This window comes from Juglans microcarpa x Juglans regia, chromosome 5D (genome assembly GCF_004785595.1).
Source record: "Juglans microcarpa x Juglans regia isolate MS1-56 chromosome 5D, Jm3101_v1.0, whole genome shotgun sequence".
Taxonomy (NCBI): domain Eukaryota; kingdom Viridiplantae; phylum Streptophyta; class Magnoliopsida; order Fagales; family Juglandaceae; genus Juglans; species Juglans microcarpa x Juglans regia.
The window spans coordinates 19991370-20015170 of record NC_054602.1 but is presented as its reverse complement, the minus strand read 5'-3'; the positions used below and the strand labels follow the sequence as shown (position 1 = coordinate 20015170).

The following is a 23801-nucleotide window of genomic DNA, read 5'->3' as shown; positions in this document are numbered from 1 at the left end:
CAATAGTACTCTCTCTATTTCCAGTTCCAGCTTGCGTGGCAGCATGGATTGAAAAACTCTATCTTGAGTTCTTATGGAGTGGGATGGGAGATGAAACTTTTCACCTAGGTAGTTGGGATAAGGTGTGCAGCCCAATTCAGTTAGGCGGGTTGGGGATAAAGAACTTGAGAACATTTAATCAGAACTTCTTGGGAAATGGCTTTGAAGATACAATATGGAACCAGAAGCCCTTTGCAAATTAGTGGTTGATTGTAAACATGACAGTTTATGGGGGGTTGGTGTACTAGAGAGGGGAATGGGTCCTATGGTGTGGGGGTTTGGAAGCAAATAAGACGAGGGTGAGGGGTGTTTACTTGCCATACTAAATTTTTTTTTTCCCCGAGGGGGGGGGTCGAGACTTTTTTTAGGCTAGTGTACTCTATGAAATTGAATGGACTGAGAGAAGATAAACTGTGGTGGACACCTGCAGGTAAGGGTACTTTCTTTGTTCATTTTTTCTATAAGTCCCTTACACTCCTACCAAATACTCACTTCCTATGGCGAAGACTGTGGAGAGAATAAGGCACCCCCCAAAACACTCTTATTCTCTTGGACAACGACCCTAGGTAAGATTTTGACTAGATAATCTACGAAAGTGCTGGGTAATTATCTCAGACTGGTGTTGTATGTGCAAGAATGCTAGCGAGACAGTAGATCATCTCTTACTACGTTGTGAGACAGCTAGAGCTGTGTGGAGTGAAATGTTCAGTCGAATAGGGTTAAACTGGGTGATACCTACTACAATAATTGAGCTATTAGCCAGTGCGAAAGATGGTGCTCCACAAATCAAAGTTGTGTGAAAGATGGTCTCTCTGGCATTATGTGGTGCATATGACGAGTGTAAAGAGCAGACATTCAAAGATAATGAGTGGACACTAGAGGAGTTTCGAGCCTTATTTCTTTGGATTATTGCTGTAAACTTTAATGGCTTAAATGTGCATAATTTTCTTGTTTCTTCTTTAGCGACCTAGATAGGTTTTATCTATTGTATACTTTCTTGTGTACTTAGATTCTGCTTATTCTTATTAATAATACCGTTTATTTATATAAAAAAAATTATGTGTAACCAAACCAAATTATGTGTGACCAAAGCAGCTCCAAAATTTGTTTTAAACAAAAATTTGAGCGAAACGTATAATCATTTATCTTTTTAACAAATCACTCTTCCCGAATTTACATGCCCCCGAGCTTCCACATATCTTTTCTAACAGTCTCTTTTTTACTCTTGAAGTATCATTGTCATAATCTCAAATTTCTAATTGGCCTCGTAATATTCTCCGTTTCTCTATTTCAATTTTCTTCATCTCAATCGCACTTCACGAGGGCAGCTTTTAGCACCTTTAACTGGTTTCTTTTGGATTGCGGACATCACGCTACAACCTGATAGCAAAAGCTTTTTGCAGTTGATCCAATCAATCTGATCCAAACTACCGGAAAACGAATTTCGTAAGTAATTCCCGAAGCCACTCTTCGTCGTCTTCTTCTTCTATTCATTTCTTAAGATTTATTTGACGATTCTTTGAGTTCTGATGTTTTGAGACTAACTCCGATATTTTATTTTGATTGTTATAAAACCTAGAGAGCCTCCGAATTCACTGTCGTAAGAATACGATTACTATTTCTACTGCGTGCTGTGTTTGAAAGTCTGTTTCGTTGTTATGAAGATCACATTTACTTATGCTACTCAGCTCCAAAATGCCAAATACTGCTCTCAAAGCTCTGGCGAAAAAGTGCCTTTCCTAGTCTCATGCTTTTGATTTCTATTCCTTGTGATCGCTGATAGTAATCCCTTTGTTCACTTGGAATTGCCGATAATCATAGAAATTTGAGGATATGATTAAAAAATCCCCAATTAGTTGTTTTTACTCACAACGCTTTTACAAGTACATTGTTGATGTTATAAGATTCGCATTATTTACTGTTCTGATGCTAAATTATTTAGGGTGTGCGTGCAAGATTTATTTATTAAAACTCTGTTTCTTACTTGAATTGAAGATTCAGGGGAATGGTATGCAGTTCGTTCAATCGACGCCTGAATTTTGGACAGTAGGAAGTTTTAGTTTATTTAACCAACTCTTATTTTTTTCCCTCTCCGTACGCATAACCATTTGTACATTTCTTTTGCGTTCAATGGTGGTTGGGGGTGGTTGAAGATGTGATTCTGGTTGTATTGGAAGGCAATGTCGTCTAAGAGGTGTTGTTATCGAGAGCAAGTTGTTTGAGGTTGTTAGAGATGGGTGTTCTGTGTTGTTCGCTGAGAAGGGTTGGAAAGTTGTCAAGGACATGAGAGTGGGGCTGGGTACAGTCCGTTGGTTCGCTAGAGCTTTGGAGGAGTGTGTGAAGGCTGGGAGCAAGGCATTTTACATTGCTTACCAGGATGGAGATAGGGGCTTCATCGCACAATGATGTGCTAACTCCCGTTGTGCTTATATGGCTTTGGTGGAGTATGGTGGGGGAGGTCGTTGAAACTTCATTTTTATACCAGAGGACAGGGGTAAAATGGGTTGGAGGAAGCTAGCGGAGGCATTGAAGACTCTGTGAAAGAAGGAGGCTTTGTCCGTATACCTCCACCAGTGATGATGGGAGTCTCTTTAGGCATTAGGACATACAAGGAGGCATTGGAGAAACTGAGGGTCTTGGAGCTACCTTGTGAACCTATCAGACTAGGAGGGGCATATTTGTTTGGGTCAAGTGGAGCCTCTTTTACGGCGTGTGAACAGAGTAGTAAGGGAGGTGGCAGGGATGTGGTTGAACTAGAAAAGGAAATGCAGCGGCAGATACTGGGTGATTTGAAGAAGCAGCTCAAGGAAATGACTGTAAAAGTCAATTCACTTATACGGTGTGTTGAGGGCTAAGGTGTTAGTGCAGTGAAGAGTCTGGGCTCCAGTGTGCAACAGGGTTAGGGCCAGGGCCAGTGGAATGGGCCTAAAGGGAAGGAGAAGGCCCTGGCCCCAGGTGTTGGGCCTCAACCCATGGGGAAGTCTGGCCTTGTGAAGCCAAGCCCTGTCTAGAGGAAAGGTAGCCAGACTGAGGCTGGCCCATTGGGGTGTGGGCAGGCGTTGACGGAGACCCACAAGCCACTGGCGCCGGCGATGACCTAGGTAGCTCCGACGATGAGTGTAGACCTGCCACCAATAGAGTTGTTGTCGGCGTTAGTTCTCACAGAGCTGGAAAATGGAAGCGTATGCCCTAAGTCCGTCGGCGTCGGGCCAGTGGGGTCGCAACCTTCATAGACTGAGCTGAATACTATTGGCAGTGCTTCTCCAATGGCGACGATGGAAGAACTTGACGTGGGGGCCTCTATCATTCAGATGTCGCCATTTTGTCTCTATGTGATGCGAGGGAGGCCTCTGCTGAGCTTGAGGAGGAGGGGAGGGTGGTGGTACAGGGAGAGTCAAAAGAGGGTGTTTCTGCTGAGACTTGTGGGAAGGAGAAGGGGGAGGTAGAAGGGGAAGGATCCCTGATCATTTGTGAGTCCCCCAGAATTACAACAGAAGGAGAGGGGTTTTTAAGGGATGATCCTACTCCAATAAGGATTATTCCTCCTATTACTTCATCTGATTGGATTCTAAAAAAAGTGGACGAGCTTTAGAGTTGGATGGGGATATCTTGTGAAGGTTATGAAGAATAGTTCAAGGCACTCCTAATAGCTATAGAGGCAGGACATCAACGTGAAGGAACAAGGACGAAGAGAAACAAGGAGTTAAAGAGGCTAACTTTCCTAGTAGGACTTTTGTAACATCCAGACCCCAAAAGTGTGATTTTATTATTATCATTACTATTTTTATTGTTACTCTTATTGTTATTAGATATGTTTTGAGGTAGTAATTTGTTTTGAATAGGATTTCTCTACTGTTAAACTATACACCTTTATTATTTTCTGCTTGGTTTCCCAAATTGAGTAGTTTCTTGATTTGAAACTAACTTTCAAACTCAAACACTTCAAAACTCTTATCCTCCCAGTGTTTCTTTCCTTGTGGGAGTAGTTTCCCAAAGTCTAGTCGAATTCAAACCTCTCTAGATCACTCACGATATCTCCCTCCCCCTCATCTATAAAACTCACCCGAGATCCTTTAGAAAGAAAACCCAAGAAATCTCTCCTACACAATGAAAGAAACCCACTCTCACAGCAAGCCCCTCGTCGCAGACAACACCACCGCAGCCTTCCTCCCAGCAACCAACAGCCACCTCGTCGGATCACCTCCCACACCACCACAGAAATTGCCGACCTGCCAAACCCCGTTGAGCCTACTCCTTTCCGGTAAGCCCATTGCCATCGGCCACCATTTTCTCTCCCTAGTGCTTATCGGCTTGACAGCTTCCCTCTCTAAACTCTCTCTCTCCCGCTCTCTCTCTCCCTCTCTCGGTGTCGCACCACCATAGGGACCCTCCAGTTGCGTCGCGGGTCACTCCCAGCCACCCAGAGCCGCCGTCGCACTCAGCACTTTCAATGAGCATCGCACAGCCTCCTCTCCCGTAAGCCTTTTTTTGTCTGTATTTCTTTTGTTTCAGTTTTCCCAAAATACCCTTTCTACTAGGCTGAGTTTTATTGGGGCTGGGCTTAGTTGTATCTTGACTGGTTTTTAAATCTGGTGGGCTTGATTTATTTCAGAAACTTTAGTACTAGGCTAAGTGGGTTGATGTGGGCTTAAGGTTTAAATTGGGCTGATTGTGGTTACAGAAACTGTTTTAGTAATATTAAGTGGGTTGTTTTCTTTAATTGGGGCTGGGCTGAGAATTAAGTAGGCCAAAGTTTTTACTTGAATAAATATATTAGTTATAGACTTATTTTTATAGAAAGTATTTAAGGGATTTTAAAGCATAATTTTAAAGTATATTTTTAAAGTATTTTTCAAACTATTTTGAGTATTATTTAGTTAATATTCCAATTGGCTTTTAACAAGATTTTTATAAAATTATTAAGTTATATTTTTTTAAATAGAAGTTAAGGAACATGTTATGAGTTTTGAATAATATTATTATGTATATTATGTATTAATCTTAGTGCAATGAAATTATCTCCATATACTAATTTAAGTATTTAGAATGCTACTACTTGTCTCTCTAGGACAGTTAGTGACAATTAGTGCCTCGTATAGGTCACGAGCTACGACGTGAGATTGTGGAAGTAACGCTAAGAGGTAAATAGTATGATCATATAAATGCATGCGTACTGTGAATATTATTGTTATGTATGAAAATATGATGTGCTTATGATGGTTATCTACACTACGCTAAGAGACAAGTCAAGGTTAGACTTCTTTCACGATCTTTGATGAAATATGGGATTAAGCTTGAATGAATGAATTTGTTGTTTGATGGATTGAATGTTACTAAAATCACACGGAAGCCATGAGATGTTCATGTAGTAATTTAAGTCAAGTATGTCATGCAATAGAATAGCCAGGTTATGTATGGCATGTTCATGTGGTACTTTAATAATGTATGCCATGTTATGTTATGCCATGTTATGTTGTGTCATGTACAAGAATATGCCATGTTATGTTATGTCATGTACAAGAATATGCCATGTTATGCTATGTCATGTTATGCTTTACCATATACAAGAATGTGCCATGTTATGCTTTGCCATGTATAAGAATATGCCATGTTATGTCATGTCATGTTATGCTATACCATGTACAAGAATATGTCTTGTTATGCTATGTCATGTACAAGAATATGTCATGTTATGCTATGCCATGTACAAGAATATGCCATGTTATGCTATGTCATGTTATGCTTTACCATATACAAGAATGTGCCATGTACAAGAATATGCCATGTTATGTCATGTCATATTATGTTATACCATGTACAAGAATATGCCATGTTATGCTATGTCATGTACAAGAATGTGCCATGTAGAAGTGTTTATGAAGCTTAATAAATTCTCATACATTAAGAAAGATAAGAAGTCTTATGGTGCCACGGACCCAAGCGTGGTTAACTACAAGATAAGTGAAACATGGACTCAAGTGTGTTTCACTCCATGTTATGCCAGTTAAGTGAAACACGGACTCAAGCGTGTTTCACTCCATGTTATGCCAATTAAGTGAAACACGGACTCAAGCGTGTTTCAATCCATGTTATGCAAGTTAAGTGAAACACGGACTCAAGAGTGTTTCACCCCATATTATGCAAGTTAAGTGAAACACGGACTCAAGAGTGTTTCACCCATGTTTCACCCCATGTTATGCTAGTTAAGTGAAACACGAACTCAAGCGTGTTTCACTTCACGTTAAGACAAGATAAACAAGTTATTATGCATTTACGTTACATGTTTGCCATGAATATGTATGATTCCACTCATGTTAATGATGAATAGATATGCTATGTGAATTAGTGACGATATATATATGAATGTAAAGTTTTTTAGAAATTAAGCCTATGTTAAATTAAGTTATGTGTACGGTATGATTGTGAATCTGTGGTGATATACGTATGTTATGAAGAGTCTTTCAAAAATTAAGTCTATGCTAGGCTAAGATGTATTTTACGATATGATGTGCTATTTACTGAGTATTCAACTCATTTTTGTTCGTTTCCTTATTTTCTTCTATGTTTAATTGTCAGAGATAATGAGTATGAGGACACAGAGCTGGAGGGCCAGAAATAGATCTAGTGTAAAGGCTTAGAAAGGAATAAGTGTTATTTACTCAAGAATTAGTTTAGCTATGCCTTTTTTTTTTTTTTTAACTTTATGCTTACAGTTTCATGATCCGAAGACAGTTATGTTCAGTTTAGTTGACTTTTTTTAATAAATGAGGTATTTTTCATGGATACGAATCTTTTCACCGGGCATTATGTTATGAATGTTAGTAACATCTCTATCCTAAGAGAACGGGGTGTTATAGCTTTTTTAAAAGTGATCAAGTTACGCACCCCCAAACCTCTCAACTCCTTCGGGTTGCACACTTTTTGCCAATTCACAAGATGAAATTTATTTTCCTCACGCATGCCTCCCCACAAAAAGGCTCCAAATAGTTTTTCTATCCGATTAGCCAACCATGCCGGTAAATGAAATAAGGAAAGAAAGTACGTGGGGGAGATTGAAAAGGGTACTTTGAATGAGAGTTACTCCCCCTCCTTTTGAAAGATAGAGCCGCTTCCAGTCCGACAACCTTTTCTCTATCTTCTCTACGACTTCGTCCCAAATATTTTTCGCTTTAAAATAAGCTCCCAGAGGGAGTCCGAGGTATTTCATAGGAAGAGTAGCCACTTTGCATCCCAACAACTCAGCTAGAAGGTTGATATTCATCACCTCCCCTACCGGGATCAATTCCGACTTACCCAAGTTCACTTTAAGTCCCGAAACAGCCTCGAAACACGATAGAACAGCCCTTAAAGCTTGAATCTGTCCACTGTCAGCATCACAAAACATTAGAGTATCATCTGCAAATAATAAATGGGAGATGAATAAAGCCTCATTATTAACGTTACCCACTGCAAAACTAGCAAGAAAACCCCCCTAACAGTAGCCTCCACCATGCGACTCAAGGCCTTCATGACTACAACAAAGAGAAAAGGAGATAACAGATCCCCTTGTCTCAAACCCCGCGAACTCTGAAAAAATCCACAAGGTTGGCCACTAACTAATACAGAAAACCGAGCGGTTGGGAAACACAATGTTTGATCCATCCACTCCATCTATCCCCGAAGCCACATCTTCTCAACATATAGCAAAAAATCCCAGCACACGTTCTACTTCTTTAGAAAATGTCAACAGATTTGTTGTTGGAGTCTATACTTGTATTGTTGGGATTTGATTTTAAGTAGCAGGGACTCACCCCCTAACCCCCTGGGTACAGGGTGTGACAAATAATGATTTTAATATGCACATTTATTCTGAAGGAGAATTTAAGGCAGTGGTTGGGTCTTTCAAAAACTAATGTCAATTTCATAATGATCATAATTTTAGAGTTATATGCATATTTTAGTCATATGAAACTAGTACAACAAACATCAACATATGTGAGGTTACTCTCACAAAGCAACATGAACTTATTTCTCTCTTATAAATGTTACATGGTGAGATCTCTTTGATTATTATCAATGGTTATATGGCTGAATGTTATTTCCCTGCTTAATGAACTAAACTCCTAAATTTGTTTTTCCTTTGTTGATTATTGTTTCAGAGTCTGAGTTTGGTTCTCACCCCATTGTGGAATAATGGATATAAGTACAATGAACCCTGGACAACTGACTCACTTTGGATCTGGATTTTGTGTGATGCTTACAATGCACTTCACAGTACAGTTATTGTCGCAACATCTCTTTTACTGGAAGAACCCAAAGGAGCAGAAGGCTATTATAATTATTATCCTTATGGCTCCCATATATGCAATTGACGCATTTGTGGGTTTGTTAGATATCCGGGGAAGCAAAGCGTTCTTCATGTTTTTGGACTCTATTAAGGAATGTTATGAGGCTCTGGTCAGTGCCTTCCACTCGGTTATCACATGTCATTTTCATGTCCCACTTTGCTCGTCGTCTCACTACTAACTTATGTTTTTTCTTCCAGGTGATTGCTAAGTTCCTGGCTTTGATGTATAGTTACCTGAATATATCTATTAGCAAAAATATTGTGCCAGATAGTATTAAAGGAAGAGAAATTCACCATTCATTTCCAATGACTTTTTTCCAGGTGGGAAATATTTTATACTTGGTCAATGTTCTGGATTTTTTATTGCTATGGGATTACAAATAGGGTCCAGCAGAGTGATCAAATGGATTTTAATTCTTATCATGGGTATGCCAAGTGAGCAGTTATGTTTTCCAATAACATGTTGATATTTCATCATAAACTCCTCCAAAACTTGGTTAGGGAGGGACTGAAGTATGTCGGCTGGATTATTTTAAGGGTCAAATACTAAAATATTCCATGTAATTTGCCTTTTGGACAGATTGGTCTCTATACTCTAGTTTTGATGAACTTTTTACTCATATATTTCCAACATTGATCATTTTGATCTTTCCGTTAGGAAAATCTACTACTCTGTTAAATATACGAGTAATGCTATATACAACCGTGGAGTGCAGAAATACTGTACAATCATTTTGAAAAAGAGTAGGGTCTACTATTAAAAAATTAATTTTTTTTCATGTGGTCCCATATTTACTCACTTTTTTAAAAAAGATTGCATGGTGCTTACGCACTCCACAACTGTAAATATCATTTCTCTAAATATACCATCATCCCCAATGATGGAGTGACATTTGTAAAATAGAATTAAAAGCTCATTTTAAGGGGGGAAAAAAAACTAAGCCTGGATGGAGAGCCAGGTGACTTTTTAATTTTTTTTTTTCCTTAAAATGAGATTATAAAGTTCAAAATTAAAATATAGGGATCCATCTGTCCAAAAGCCAAAATATAGGGACTATTTTAGTATTTATAACCTTTTTTTGAGTCAGGGTGTAATGAAAATTATCACGCATCTATTTCCTTCAGTTTATTTTCGTTAACTCTTGTAGGAATTTTCTTTTTTTGTTGTTCGCTATCTGAGATAATTAACATGCTCTGGGTATGAAAACTGCAGCCTCATGTTGTGCGACTGGATCACCGTACCCTTAAGCTCCTCAAATATTGGACGTGGCAGTTTGTCATCATCCGTCCGCTTTGTTCTATCTTGATGATAACACTACAAATACTTGGCATGTACCCCAGTTGGTTGAGCTGGACATTCACTTTCATTCTCAACATTTCAGTTTCACTAGCCTTATATTCTCTAGTTGTCTTTTACCATGTGTTTGCAAAGGAACTTGAACCACACAAGCCACTTGCAAAGTTTCTGTGCATCAAGGGGATTGTCTTCTTCTGCTTTTGGCAGGTAAGGTTTCTCAATCTGTTCATTTTTATTTATTGGCGAAAAAAAAAAAAAAAAAAAAAAAAAACCTTGTTAGGATATAACAGAACCCAATACAGACTTATGATGGGCACGAAGGCCACGGCAGAACCCCCAAAAGCAACAACAATCAAAACACCAGTGCTCAGGAAATTACAGCACCTCTCACTGCATAATAGGCTGGGCATAAAGACACTAGGCTTCTTCAGTCCCTATAGAAGAAACCTTATTAACTTTTTAATATTCCTAGAATGGACCTCTTCTAGACGTAAAAGCAAAAGACCAAAATTATACGGATCTTTTTCAGACGAATTCAATCATGAAGCTCATGATGATTAAGATAACTTGAGTAGGTTGTTCTAGCCATCTGAACTTTCATGGACAAATAAATATATTTTGCACTGCATAAATTTCCAGTTGGTTGTATCGGTAAGTGATTAAACGCTGCCAATTTGGGCACTCAAGTTCTTCACCTTTTCCTTTTAATATCTTTTTGTACTTTAGGCAGAGTTCTTGTTAGCTGGGTACATTTTTCTTGGAGACTACCACCCCAAGTTATTTTTGGATGGCTTACATTGATTAGGACTGCGTAGAGATTCTTTAAAGAGTCAATATGTCTTCTATGGCTGATTTAGTGCCCTATACTTTGATGGATCTTTGACTTCTTTCCAGGTTGTATAATGCTAAATCATTTGGAAAAAAAAAAACGTGTTGGTATTTAATCAGTTCGGATTTTTTGGTCAAGTTGACAACTTGAGGGAGTTAAATAACTTATGCTTTAGTGTCATCCATTGACATGTATAGATCCAGTATCTTTTAACCTTTTTCGTGCTTTAAATATATTAATTGTTATTTTCTGATTATGTACCAAAAAAAAAAAGAAAAAAAAAAAGAGGCTATGATTTGATTCATGGTTCTTGGCATCGCCATAAATGCCACTTATACATTGAATGGCGAATGACAGCTATTTTTTGTCTTCAAAATTTTCCATACTTATGCAACTCTCATTTTCTTTCAGTTATCTTTCTTTCTTTCCCTCTAACTCGTTCTTGAATTGCCCTCTTTAAATATGATAATTATATACAGAGTTGGTTACTGATTCACAAATTACCCTATTTGACCAAATGCAGGGAGTTGTGCTTGAAGTACTAGCTGCAATGGGTATCATTCGAGCTCATCATTTTTGGTTAGACGTGGAGCACATTGAAGAAGCTATACAGAATGTGTTGATATGTTTGGAGATGGTTGTGTTTTCTGTTCTCCAGCAATATGCGTACCATGTTGCACCTTACAGTGGAGAAGTTGAATCTAAGATGATATTAAATAAGAAGAACGAGTGATTTGAAACAGCCCAATAGGAAGTGGGAAGCTATAAATTCATCGAGCATGGTGGTTTGGATATGGAGGTTATGTTTTGTAGAGAATATCGTGTTCGTGGTTTGAAAGACGATATTTGTACCAATAATTTTGCTGCTCGACTGTTGTAATACTCCTTGTCTGTTCTACTCAGAACTTTTATTTTGAGTGAGTATAAACTATGAAGTCTAATTAAAATAAATAAATAAAGCAGTTTTACATCTACTTATTTATCAAACCATCATCCATTCAATTACACAATTCATTTTTTATTGTACTCATTGCATATATGGCATTTTAACTGTAGCAGTTGATATTGGTAGAATCAGTGAAAGCTTTACAAGCAAATACACCAATGGGTACACTATACTTTTTTCTTTGAACTAATTCGACAACAAAGGCACCAATCAAGTTGGGTTTTATTGTTAAGAGTACACATGTGAGGGCTCCGCCAGTGCAATGGGGCAACCACCAATGCGGTTGAGTGGCAAGAAATATCAATCCATTGGTTGGTAAAGAAAATTGATGCGAGTCTTGCAAAATGCAACTAGTCCAATACGGGAGCGAGCATGCACCTTGTAGATGTCTTAGTAGATATGTCCTAGAATGAGGTGGAGATAAGTGCATTTCATGGTAGGCGAGCTAGAAAAGTTGCCCACCATGTAAGCGAGAACAATGAGCTAAAGAGGCTAGTGGATCTGATGAGACAAGAGTTACTCGCCCAAGGCAAGCAAGGATTACTCTCGCCCAAGGTGAGCAAGGGTTACCCACATGGGGTGAGCAACAATTAAGGACAGATCCTGATAGATATGGGAACTTTTTGGAACAACACAGAAGATGATAAAAAGAGTGGCAGTATCGTACGCAGAAGCTCACACTCTAATTGAAAGGTCACATTCAAAGTGGGTCTGCTGGAAGGATTATGACTTGGGGTGTTATATCATCTGAATCCAGAGGTGTGGCCCGACACCACATGGAAGACCCTCATTCAAGGACAGACTGAGGTATTGGCAAGTTGTAGGGAAGTAGGAACTATGCTCTAATCATCTGTCTCTGTCATCCTACGGTGCCACAATAAAAGCCAAAGGACTCCTATTCAAGTATACCTGGAGTGAAAGATGTGTTAGAAGGACGTTTGAAAGTCCTACTCTATAAAATGGATTTAGACATGAGACAAAATCTTTTATGATCTTAGAGAACTGATACCTCATGAAGCTGAAATCTTTAGAGGAGCAAGGAAGGAACAATGCGATTGAGTAGTGAGCTCGACGTTGTGAGGTAGGTTAGCTTCTAAAAAAGGACTAGGGAATGTGGCGTAAATGTTTTATGTAAGAAGCATTTGCATTTTCTGTAACCTCCCACTCTTTGACATAAATAAATCTATTTTGGATCATTATGTTTACCCTATGTTCATCTCCTGTTTTTCGAGACTTTGAATATGTTTGATTTTTTTTTCACTTATTCGTGATCCTGGTGTGTGTATCTATATATGTGTGAGTATGAGTACCGTGCATCAATTTGCATGGGGTGGGACAAAGTTTCTCATGCCTATTCTTGCAAGAGGTCGCCATGAGCTTCAAATGGGTAGAGACATTCCCCGTGAATGATTCGGGTGGGGCAGTATTGTGTTGACCTCACTTGATAGTCGAGATGCATAATCCCTTGGCATATCACATGTTGGGGTCTTCGAGTTGGTTGGTCAGGTAGACATTTCCCGATGCAATATGTTATCTTTGTGTGAGAGTCTACCTACGTTGGGATACAGACGAGTTGGCTTGCACGATGTTGATCAGGTAGAAGGGATTTTAGCAATGTCGAGCAGTGGAGCAACCCATCCCCTATTTACCCATTAGGTGACAAAAACATCTGTGTGATGAATATCTATGTGATGAATCTCTGTGCGTTGGCAGTTGTACCAAGTGAGATCGATATGATTTTATGGATTTGACCTACTGGAGCGACGAGTGATTCTCGCCTAAATAGTACTCATGCTTTAAAGTACATTGTGTAAGATGGTAACTCCTCATAGGGTGATTCCTTGCCAAAGCATACATATATGTGTCATTTTGCTATTTACATGAACTGTTCATCACATACTCAAGAGCATTATCTCTCATTAGCTGGTTTTGTCATGGGTGTCTAACCTACCTATAGTTTCACTCTTGGAACCATAGACTTTGATGCAGAGTTAGAACCAGGAGTGATGTCCAAGGAGGAAGAGTCAACCCCACCCAAACCCTAAAGATGGAGGCATGTCTCTTTCGTAGAAGCCATGCATTATTTTGAGTTGTACTTAGCCTTTTGGAAAGGGGCGACCAACTGTAATCGGTCTGCTACCTATTAGGCGATGACCATACCATTTTGGGTTGTATGTAACTCTATGTTAATATTTACAAGAAATAACAATAGTTATTTCTAAAATGTGTTTTAGACTCTGGTATTGTAAGGTCTAGTTTACCGACTAAACATTTATCTTTTCTGTTGCGAGCTTATACCTATATCCCATACATGCACTTCCATCTGGATGAGGCACTCCTACCAAATCAAATCCTAGGTGTTGACCACTGGTTGGCACCCTTGGCACCACGAAACCTCACCAAGACCTTTACACAAGGGACGGGGTGCCACAGCTTGGTATCAAGGTGTGCTTGTATGTGACTCTTGGTGAAACTATGAATTACGTAGAATAGTACTAAAAATATAGGAGTTGATTTTAGTGTTGTAAGCTTGGAAATTTAATCACCTTAGGTTTCATTTGTATTTAGAAATGTGCAATGAGATAGAAAGTGATAGGTTTGGGTTATGTGGTAAGATTTGAGTATGGTTCAACTGAGAGCCTTGCGAGGAGAGTAACCCCTGAGTAGTCATGAGGGGGGACCGTCGAGAGATAGGAGGGAAGAAGACCTATCAAGAGAGTTAAATCAAATTTCGGAGGTGCTGGAGCTACAACATGAGCTATATGCCCGTCATTTACAAGGGGATGCAAGTACGAGTGATTCTTGGCACATTGTTACCCGGGGTTCTTTTGATAGCGAGGGTCCAATGAAGGTGGAGAAGTGGATAACAAACATCAAAAGAACTTTCGAAGTGTCTGGGTGCATCGAGAGTCATAAGGTATTGTATGCAAGTGATTTGCCACAAGGAAAGGCAGTATTATGGTGGGGTACTAAGAGGCAGTTAATTACCATGAAATTAGGAGCGATGGAAGAAATCTCATGTAAGAGATTTAAGAAGGAATTTGACAATTAGTGCTTCTCGACTATAGTAAGGCAACAAAAGTCGAAGGACTTTGCTAGTTTGGTTCAGGTATATATGATAGTAGAACAATATGCCTCTAGGTTTATGGAGTTAGGGAGGTTTTCCCTTCATCTTATCTCCATGGAGTGTATGAGAATAGAGAAGTTTTAGGATGGGCATCAAACCCAAATCAAGATCCAAGTAGCTTGCATATAAGCCAAGGACTTTCATAAATTAGTGCATGTAGCATCCATTACCAAGCATGAGCAATGCAATTCATTGAGTGTACCATGAGTTTAAGAAGGATTTTTTCTAGTGAAAGGAACAACTCCGGTGTCCCTCAAAAGTTAGTGTCTAGGACTAGGGGAAGACCACCAACTACTCCAAGAGTATGCATAGGAGGAATGATACCAATTTGTGGGAATTGCCATAAAGCCCAAGAAGGGGATTGCCAACAAACCTTGATCTTATGTTGTTGATGTAGGCAAATGGGGCATTATGTGAAGAATTGCCCCCAGGCACCACCAATGCACCGAGCTGGATAGGGTGTAGGACATGGAGACCATAACAAGTTGTGCAAGCTAGAGTGTATGGACTCGCTTCCATAGAAGTTGACGAGGATGCCCCAGAGACCCAGGAGGCAAGTGTCATTACAGGTACAGAACCATAGTTTATGACTAGTTAATCATGCTTGTAGGCATATAATATAAGTATTAAACCAAAGTTAATTGTACAGGGCGAGTTAGGATATCACACTTATATGCAAACACGCTATTTGACTCAAGAGCCTCACAATCTTTCGTGTCTATAGCGTTTATCAAGACGATTGGTCTTTATGTGGAACCAATGCGTCAAGGAGTCTTTGTAGCACTACCCAATAGAGGAATAGTATATTGCCTTTAGTTAGTTAGAGAGTGTCCTTTAGAGATAGATGGGACCCTTTGGAGGCAGATTTGATAGTGTTCGACATGTTGGGATTCTATGTCATCATTCTAGGGATGGATTGGTTGTTTAAGTATTTTACAAGTATAGATTGCCGATCAAGAACAATAACACTCCACATACGAGGAATGGAGGATAGAATCTTTTGTGGAAGCAAGTTAAGGTTAATCCCGGAGGTGATTACCTCGCTTCAGGCGAAGAAGGATTTGTCGAGTGGGGCTGAGGCTTGTTTAGTGCACCTAGTGCTTAAGTAGAGAAAGCCCAGGGAAGTTAGGGATATACCGGTGGTAAGGGAATTTATAAGGAAGTTAAAGATATACCAGTGGTAAGGGAATTTCTAAAAGCTTTTAGAGAACTACCAGGATTACCCCATTCTGGATAAATCAAGTTTTCGATCGAGATGGAGCCAAAAGTAGCTCCGATGCACTTGGCATCTTATTAAATGGCCCTAATAGAGTTGAAGGAGCTAAACGGTCAATTACAATAGTTGATGGCGAAAGAATTTATCAAGCCAAGCGCTTCACCCTGGGGAGCACCAGTGCTATTTGTAAAAAAGAGAGATGAGACCTTTAGAATGTGCATTAACTACAGAGAACTAAACAATGTGACTATAAAGAACAGGTACCCATTGCCTAGAATAGATGATTTATTTGACCAGTTGCAGGTAGCAACAATGTTTTCTAAGATTGACCATAGGTTGGGATATTACTAATTGAAGATTAAAGAGGCGACATACCAAAGATAGCCTTTCAGACTAGGTATGACCATTACGAATTTATGGCAATGCTTTTCGGGTTAGTTAACACTCAAAGTGGCTTTTATGGACATTATAAATAGAGTGTTTTGGCCATTTTTGGACTTTTTCATAGTAGTCATCATAGATGACATTTTAGTATATTGTAGAGGTGTCGAGGAGCATGAAAGTCATCTAAGATTGGTGTTGGAGACACTCATGAACCGTCGGTTGTTCGCCAAGCTCAACAAGTGGGATTTTTGGCTATACGAGGTAAGATTTCTCGATCATATGATATCCAAGGAAGGAGTCACAGTCGACCTTAGTATGATTAAGGTGATAGTAGGATGACAGGGACCTGCCTCTGTGCCGGAGGTGAGGAGTTTCTTAAGATTGGTTGGCTACTATTGTAGGTTTGTGGAGGGATTTTCTAGAATGTCGATTCCATTCACGGTGCTAACTAGGAAGAATGTTAAGTTCGACTGGACTAACAAGTGCAAATAGTGCTTTTAGAAGATAAAGAAAAGGTTGACTACAATCCCTATTCTAACCCTACCTGTGCCTCATAAGCCATTTGTAGTATTTAGTGATGAGTCGAAGTATGGTCCAATTGCGTTTTGATGCAGGAAGGTAGGGTAGTAGCCTATGCATCTCGACAATTGAAGGACCATGAGAGAAACTACCGAACTCATGACATGGAGTTAGCGGAAATAGCGTTCGCCTTGAAGATACGATGGATCTACCTATATAGTGAAGAATGCAAAGTATATATTGATCATAAGATTTTGAAGCATCTCTTCACATAGAATAACATTAAAATGAGACAATAAAGTGGTTGGAAGTTATTAGCGACTACCGATGTGAAATTAAGTACCACCCAGGAAAGACCAACTTAGTCACCGATGCCCTAAGTTGCAAATCAAAGGCGGGGAAACACAAAAGAACTCTCGGAGGTAGACTCCCTCTTCGAAGGGATGAGACACTTGATGATAAAGGACCAACTACTAGAAGAGGTTCTCACTGCCCTACAGCAAATTGGAGTATGTAGTTTTGATGAACAGAAGGGCTAGCAAGAAAGGGATCTAGAATTACTGGGGATCCAACAGAGAGTCTATAGAGGTGAAGGACCTATGCATTTCAGCTTGGGCGAGGATGGGACCTTGCTATTCAAAGGGAGAAAAACTGACTAATTCGGAGATTTTAGGACGGATATTGGTTGAAGCACATTCCTCGCCATACTCAATACACCTTGGAGGAACGAAGATGTATTGAGATCTTAAGAAGGGATTTTTGTAGGAAGGAATGAAGCTAGATATCGCCCACTTCATTGAAAGATGTGCTACGTGTCTAAGAGTAAAGGTGAAGCACCAAAGGCTGGTAGGGAACCTGCAACCTTTACTTATTCCTGAACGAAAATTGAAAAATATCACCATAGATTTTGTGGTTGGACTACCTAGAACCCCTATCAGGAAGGATGCCATATGGGTGATCGTAGATCGGTTGATTGGGGAGGTGTGGATTCAAAACTTATCCCAACTCATCTCATCTCATCTAGTCATTACAACTTTCACAAGCTTTCATACAAAATATAATAAACAATTCAATTTTTCAAATCTCAAAACAAATATGATATTAAAAGATAATATTCTAACAATATTTTATTCAAATTTAAACTTTCATCTCATCTTATCTCTTCTCAACTCACTATCCAAACCTTCTATAAGAGTACTCACTTCTTACTGATCTCATTATGGACATAGTAAGTAAACTTACCTGGCTGTACATAAGGGAGATCGTCAAATTATATGGAGTCCCTAAGATTATAATATATGACTGAGATCCGAGGTTTAACTCACACTTTTGGAAGAGTTTATAAAAGGCGATGGGCACCAAACTAAGGTTCGACAGTGCCTATCATCCTCAAACTAATGGAAAATCGGAAAGGATGATACAAACATTGGAGAACATGTTGAGAGCCTGCTCATTGGATTTTAAGGGATATTGGGAAAATCATGTCTCACTCATCAAATTTACTTACAATAATAACTATCAAGCAACTATCCAAATGACCCTTCATGAGGCATTGTATGGTAGGAAGTGCATATCATTGATATGTTGGGATGAGCTAGGGGAAGCTAAGGTAATTGGGATAGAAATCATTAAGGAGATGACTAAGCAAGTCAAGCTCATACGCGCAAGAATGACCACATCTCAAAGTAGGCAGAAAATCTACTTCAACAATAGGAGGAGAGATTTGACCTTTGAAGATGGTGACTCAGTGTGCCTCGAGGTATCACTTATGAAGGGTGTTAAGAGGTTTGGACTAAAGGGAAAACTAAGCTCAAGATATATTAGACTGTATCAAATAATGGGAAGAGTTAGCCCAGTAGCATATTAAGTGGCGTTACCCCCATAGAATATGAGGGAATACACAATGTGTTTCATGTTTCCTCATTAAGGAAAATTTTTGGAAACCAACAGTCTCTCGTAATTGAATCAAATCTAGTTCTATTATAATCAAATCTCACTTATAAGGAGAATCTGGTACGAATCGTTGATTGGAAAGAGTAAAGATTGAGATCTAAAGTCGTACTATCGATAATGGTGCAATGGGGTGATGTGGAAAATGAAGAATTCACTTAGGAAAGTGAGCGGGTCATGTAGGAGTAATTTATGCATTTATTCTAGTAATGATGTGCTAGAACACACTATGCAAAGGTGATTTGGACAATTTCTAGGTAAAGTCGTGTCTATAAATAAGCCTTTAACCCATTTTCCTTGAATAAATCGTCAAGAATTTTCAAAAGTGTAAACATGGTAAGAGAGAAGAGAAATGCCTGTAGGGTAGCAATGCCACCCAAAATAATATGCCGATTCCTAGAGAGACTACGTGAGTGAGTGAGAGAGAGAGAGAGATTAGAGGCGGAGCGAAGGAGGTTAAAGGAGCATCGCCGAGACAAAAAAAGTACTCGGAAGACTAGAGCCCTAATAATAGAGATGATACAACACGATGGCACCACCGTGGTACAACAAGGGCAGAAAAGAATAGTGTTAGAATATGAGCAAGATGAGGACAAGGGTGAGGATTCTCCAACGTCCTATGAGACTGAACCTTACGAGGAAGCTGGAATTCGAGAGAACACAATCAATGGGCAGCCCAGATGGAATAGGCCAAGAAGGCATGTGGAGTCATCTTATGTCCCTCTCGTAGAAGGTAAAGGTTAGTCTACAGAACCAATTGAGGGAAAGTCCCATATGGAGTTGAAGATAATCAGAGGCATCGAAGGGTCTCCTGTCTCAGATCCCCTCTCTTGGAAGTACAAAGCAAGGGAGAATCCTCAACGAATTTTGAGGACGAAATTCCTTGTAAGGAGAGGACGATGCGAGGGTCCCGCCAACACAAAGGGATAGACCACCAATGCAGTTGAGTAGAACTTAGGATGATAAACACTCCATTTGTTGGTGTAGAAAATTATTGTGGGTACTGCAAAGTGCAACTAGTACAACATATAGGCGAGCAAGCACTTTGTAGACGTCTTGGCATATATGTCCCAGAGGAAGGTGGAGATGAGTGTTTCGCCCCATGATAAGCAAGCTAGAAAAGTCACCCACCATGCAGGCGAGAATGAGAAGCTAAAGAGGCTAGTGGATCTGATGAGACAAGAGTTATTTGCCCAAGGCAAGCAACAGTCAAGGATAGACTGTGACAAATATGGGAGCTTTCTGGAACATCATAGAAGATGTTCAGAAAAGTGGTAATGTTGTATGCAAAAACCCATACTCTACCTGAAAGGTCACATCCAAAGTGGGTTTATTGGAGGGATTATGACTTGGGGAGTCATATCATCTGAACCCAGATGTATGGTCGAACACCACATGGAAGACCCTCATTCAAGGACAGAATGAGGAGTTGGCAAGCCATAGGGAAGTGCGAACCATGCCCTAATTGTCTGTCTCTATCATCCTACACTGTAATAGTTGAGGCCAAATGACTCCTATTCAAGTATACTTGGAGTTAGAGATGTGTTAGAAGGATATCTAACAATTTCATCATTTAAAAGGGATTTGGATATAGGACAAAATCTCACTTTTATGATCTTAGATACCTGAGACCTCGTGGAGCCGAAATATTTAGAGGAGCAAGGAATGAAATATGCAACTGAGTAGCGAGTCTGACACTCTGAGGTAGGTTAGCTTCAAAGATAGGCCTAGCGAATGTGGGGTGAATGTCATATCTAAACGGCATTTGCATTTTCTATAACCACTCCATTTTTTACATAAATAAATATGTTTTAGTTCATTATGTTTATCTTATGATCATTTCCTATTTTCTGAAACTTTGAATGTATTTACTGGTTTTTTCATTGATTTGTGATCCTGGTGTGTGTATCTATATCTTTATGTGAGTATATGTACTGTGGATGAACCTTCATGGGGTAAGAAGGAGTTCTATATGCCCATTCCTGCAAAGCATCGCCATGAGCTTCAAATGGGTAGAGGGATTCCTTGTGAATGATTAGGGTGGGGCGGTATGGTGTTGGCCTCACTTGAGAGTCAGAATATAAAATCCCTCGGTGTATACTATTTGGTTGGGTAGATGTTCCTTGATGCAAATGTTACCTCTGTTAAGAGTCGACCAGCATTGGGGTACATGCGAGTTGGCTTGCTCGATGTCGATCAGGTAGAATGTCGAGCAATCGAGCAACTCATCCCCTGTTTGCCCATTAGGCGAAGAAAATGTCTGTGTGACGAATATCTATGTGATAAATCTTGTGTGTTGGCAGTTGCACCAAGTGAGACCAATATAATTTTATGGATTTGACCTACTGTAGTGATAAGTGATTCCTCGCCTAAATGGTAATAATTCTTTGAAGTACATTACGTAAAAGGGTAACTCCTTAGAGGGTGATTCCTTGCCATGCTCATATAAATATGTGTTTCACTAAGAGGTGATTCCTCACTATGTTTTATGGACCCATATGTCTATGCTCCTGAAGGTGATTCCTCGCCAAAGTATACATATATGTGTCATTTGGCTATTTACATGGACTGTTCATTGCATCTTCAAGAGCGTTCTTTCTCATTACTTGTTTTTGTTATGGTTGTCTAACCTACCATGGTTTCACTCTTAGAATCATAGACTTTGATGTAGAGTTAGAACCAGAAGTGATGCTCGAGGAGGAAAAGCCAACCCCGCCAGAATCTTGAAGATGAACACATCTCTGTCGTATGAGCCATGCATTATTTTGAGTTGTCCTTGGCCTTTTAGAAAGGGATGACCAACTGTAATTGGTATGCCACCTATTAGGCGATGAACATACTATTTTGGGTTGTATGTAATTCTACGTTAATGTTTACAAGGAATGGCAATAATTATTTCTAAAATGTGTCTTAGACTCTGGTAATTATTTCTGAGTCTCTATCTTCTCCGTTGCGAGCTTATACCTATATCTCACACGTGCACTTCCATCCAGATGAGGCACGCCTAACCTGATCAAATCCTAGGTGCTAACCGCCTGGCTGGCACCCTTGAAACCATAAAACGAGGACCCTTACATGAGAGATGGGATGCAACAACCCATTTATAATATGAGTATCCAATTGATTATTGAGTACAGTGAGATTTATTTCTAAATAAATAGATGAAAAAATTAAGCAAAATGGATTGGTCATTGCTTTTTATCAAATGCTACATATTAGCCACTTGGATTTAAGCATGCCACTTGAAGAATCGGTGTTGCATGTGTTTACTTTGTAAAATGATTGTTTTGCCTTTAATTTTGTAGAAGTATAATAGTGAAGAACAAATCAATTCGATAATAATCATTTGTACTTTGCAAAGTGTAACAAGCTCTTGGCACCTAGGGTTTGTAGGAGACGTTGAAGTGAAGGGAAAGGAAGAATCAAGATACTGAAGGACAGGAGTTCTGCTGGGTACTTGGTGAAGAGTGAAGGCTAGTCAAACTAAAGTGAGGATGATGCATGGGCTAGATCAAGCTACTGGGCTCAGTAGATTATCAAGACTTTGTTAATTTAGTTATTTTCATATGTTTTGTGGGCCGGAAATGTGTTTCCAAATGGGCCAGTTATGTTAAGTTTTGGTCTAAACTGGCTCTTGGTAGCAGTTGCTTGTTTTGCTTTATTTCCTTTAATTTCGTATTTTGGCCTTATTGGCCCTGCTGTTTTTTGTCTTATTGTTTTCATTGGAATCCTAACATCATATAAGCTGGTCAGTGTCCTTTGGTTGAGGTATTCTGAATGATAATTACAAATCTGTCATTTTTCTACTTTTTCTTTATCTCTCATTTCCCTATTTCTGGAGGAGCTCCCCCTCAAAGAGAGCAAAAGAAATCCTAGCTAGCTAGGAAATTATCTGGTGTGTTACAAAAGTGGTATTTAGAGACTCATCCTGTGATAAAAACTAGATGACACTAGACTCAAGGAATTACAAGAGGGGCTGAATATCCTAAAAAAGTCAACTGATTCTCGATACAAAACTTTAGAAATTGAAATGTTGGTGCTGAAAAGGCAAGTTGATACAGTAATACAGCAGTTGACAGTGGTGACTGGCGAGCTGCAGAAAAGGGGCCAAAATCAACGTCCTTAAGGGTCGGTATCTGGACTGCATACCAATGAAGATGAAGGGAACCCAAGGCCTGCTGGTGATGTGCAAACTAGGACTGTGCGCCTTGATTTTCCTTCCTTCCATGGAGAAGATCTCACGGGTTGGATCTATAAGGTACAACATTTCTTTGCATTTCATAATACCTTGCCACAACACAAAGTGAGGTTAGCCTCATTCCATACGGAGGGAAAAGCTTTAACATGGTTCGAAGGGTTAGAAGAATTAGGTCAAATAGGAGATTGGGATACTTTTACTAGGGATTTACTGGCTAGATTTGGCCCAAGTGGATATGATGACCCAGTGGAGACCTTGTCTCGTTTAGGACAATATGGGATAGTTGGAGAATACAAAGATTGGTTTGAATCCTTGTCAAACAAAATGAAAGGCTTAGCTGATCAATACAAACAAAGTTTCTTTCTTTGTGGCCTGAAAGATGAAATAAGATTGAGTGTGAGAATGTTCAACCCACCAAACTTGGCTGTAACTTATAGTTTAGCTAAAATACAAGAAGAAAAACTGACCTTATCCAAAAAAAGATCTGGCCTTGTATACTCACTTCACTTGGGTATACTCAAAAAATCTAGCTACCATAAGTGAAACCTCCAAAACCTTTTCTAAACCAAACCTACAGATCCACAAAATAAACCAGATCCAAATAAAGGAGAGGAGAGAAAAATGGTTGTGTTATTATTGTGACTCGAAGTAGTCACTAGGGCATAAATGTCAAAATCCCAAGCTCTACTTACTAGAAGAGGTCCTGTTTGAACCAACCAACAAAGAAACTAAAGAGGAATTGAATGGGGTGAGTGATGAAAAATGAACCAGAAACTTCCAAAACAGAACTAGATCAGCCCCATATCCTAGCAATAACCCTCCATGCCTTAATAGGATCCCAAAACCCAAAGACCATGCGTGTGATGGGGAAGATTGGACCTCAATAGTTAACAATCCTTATTGGCACTGGGTCTACTCATAATTTTTTGGACCCAGCAGTGCTAAATCAAGTTAAACTACCCATTAATCA

At 39.4% G+C, this 23801-nt stretch overlaps 1 protein-coding gene across 2 annotated transcripts; it reads left to right on the top strand.

Annotated features, from left to right (window-relative positions):
- Window positions 1–1270: 1270 nt before the first annotated feature.
- On the top strand, window positions 1271–11373 carry LOC121264043 (transmembrane protein 184C-like). Of its 2 annotated transcripts, XM_041167085.1 has the most exons (6): window positions 1271–1489; window positions 1619–1645; window positions 8178–8475; window positions 8564–8686; window positions 9579–9869; window positions 11015–11373. In XM_041167085.1, the coding sequence occupies exons 3-6, from the start codon at window positions 8212–8214 to the stop codon at window positions 11222–11224; spliced, it is 888 nt and encodes a 295-aa protein (XP_041023019.1). In that variant the 5' UTR covers window positions 1271–1489; window positions 1619–1645; window positions 8178–8211; the 3' UTR covers window positions 11225–11373. The 2 variants fall into 2 exon arrangements, with proteins under 2 accessions (XP_041023019.1, XP_041023018.1); XM_041167084.1 differs by lacking the exon at window positions 1619–1645.
- Window positions 11374–23801: the final 12428 nt, after the last annotated feature.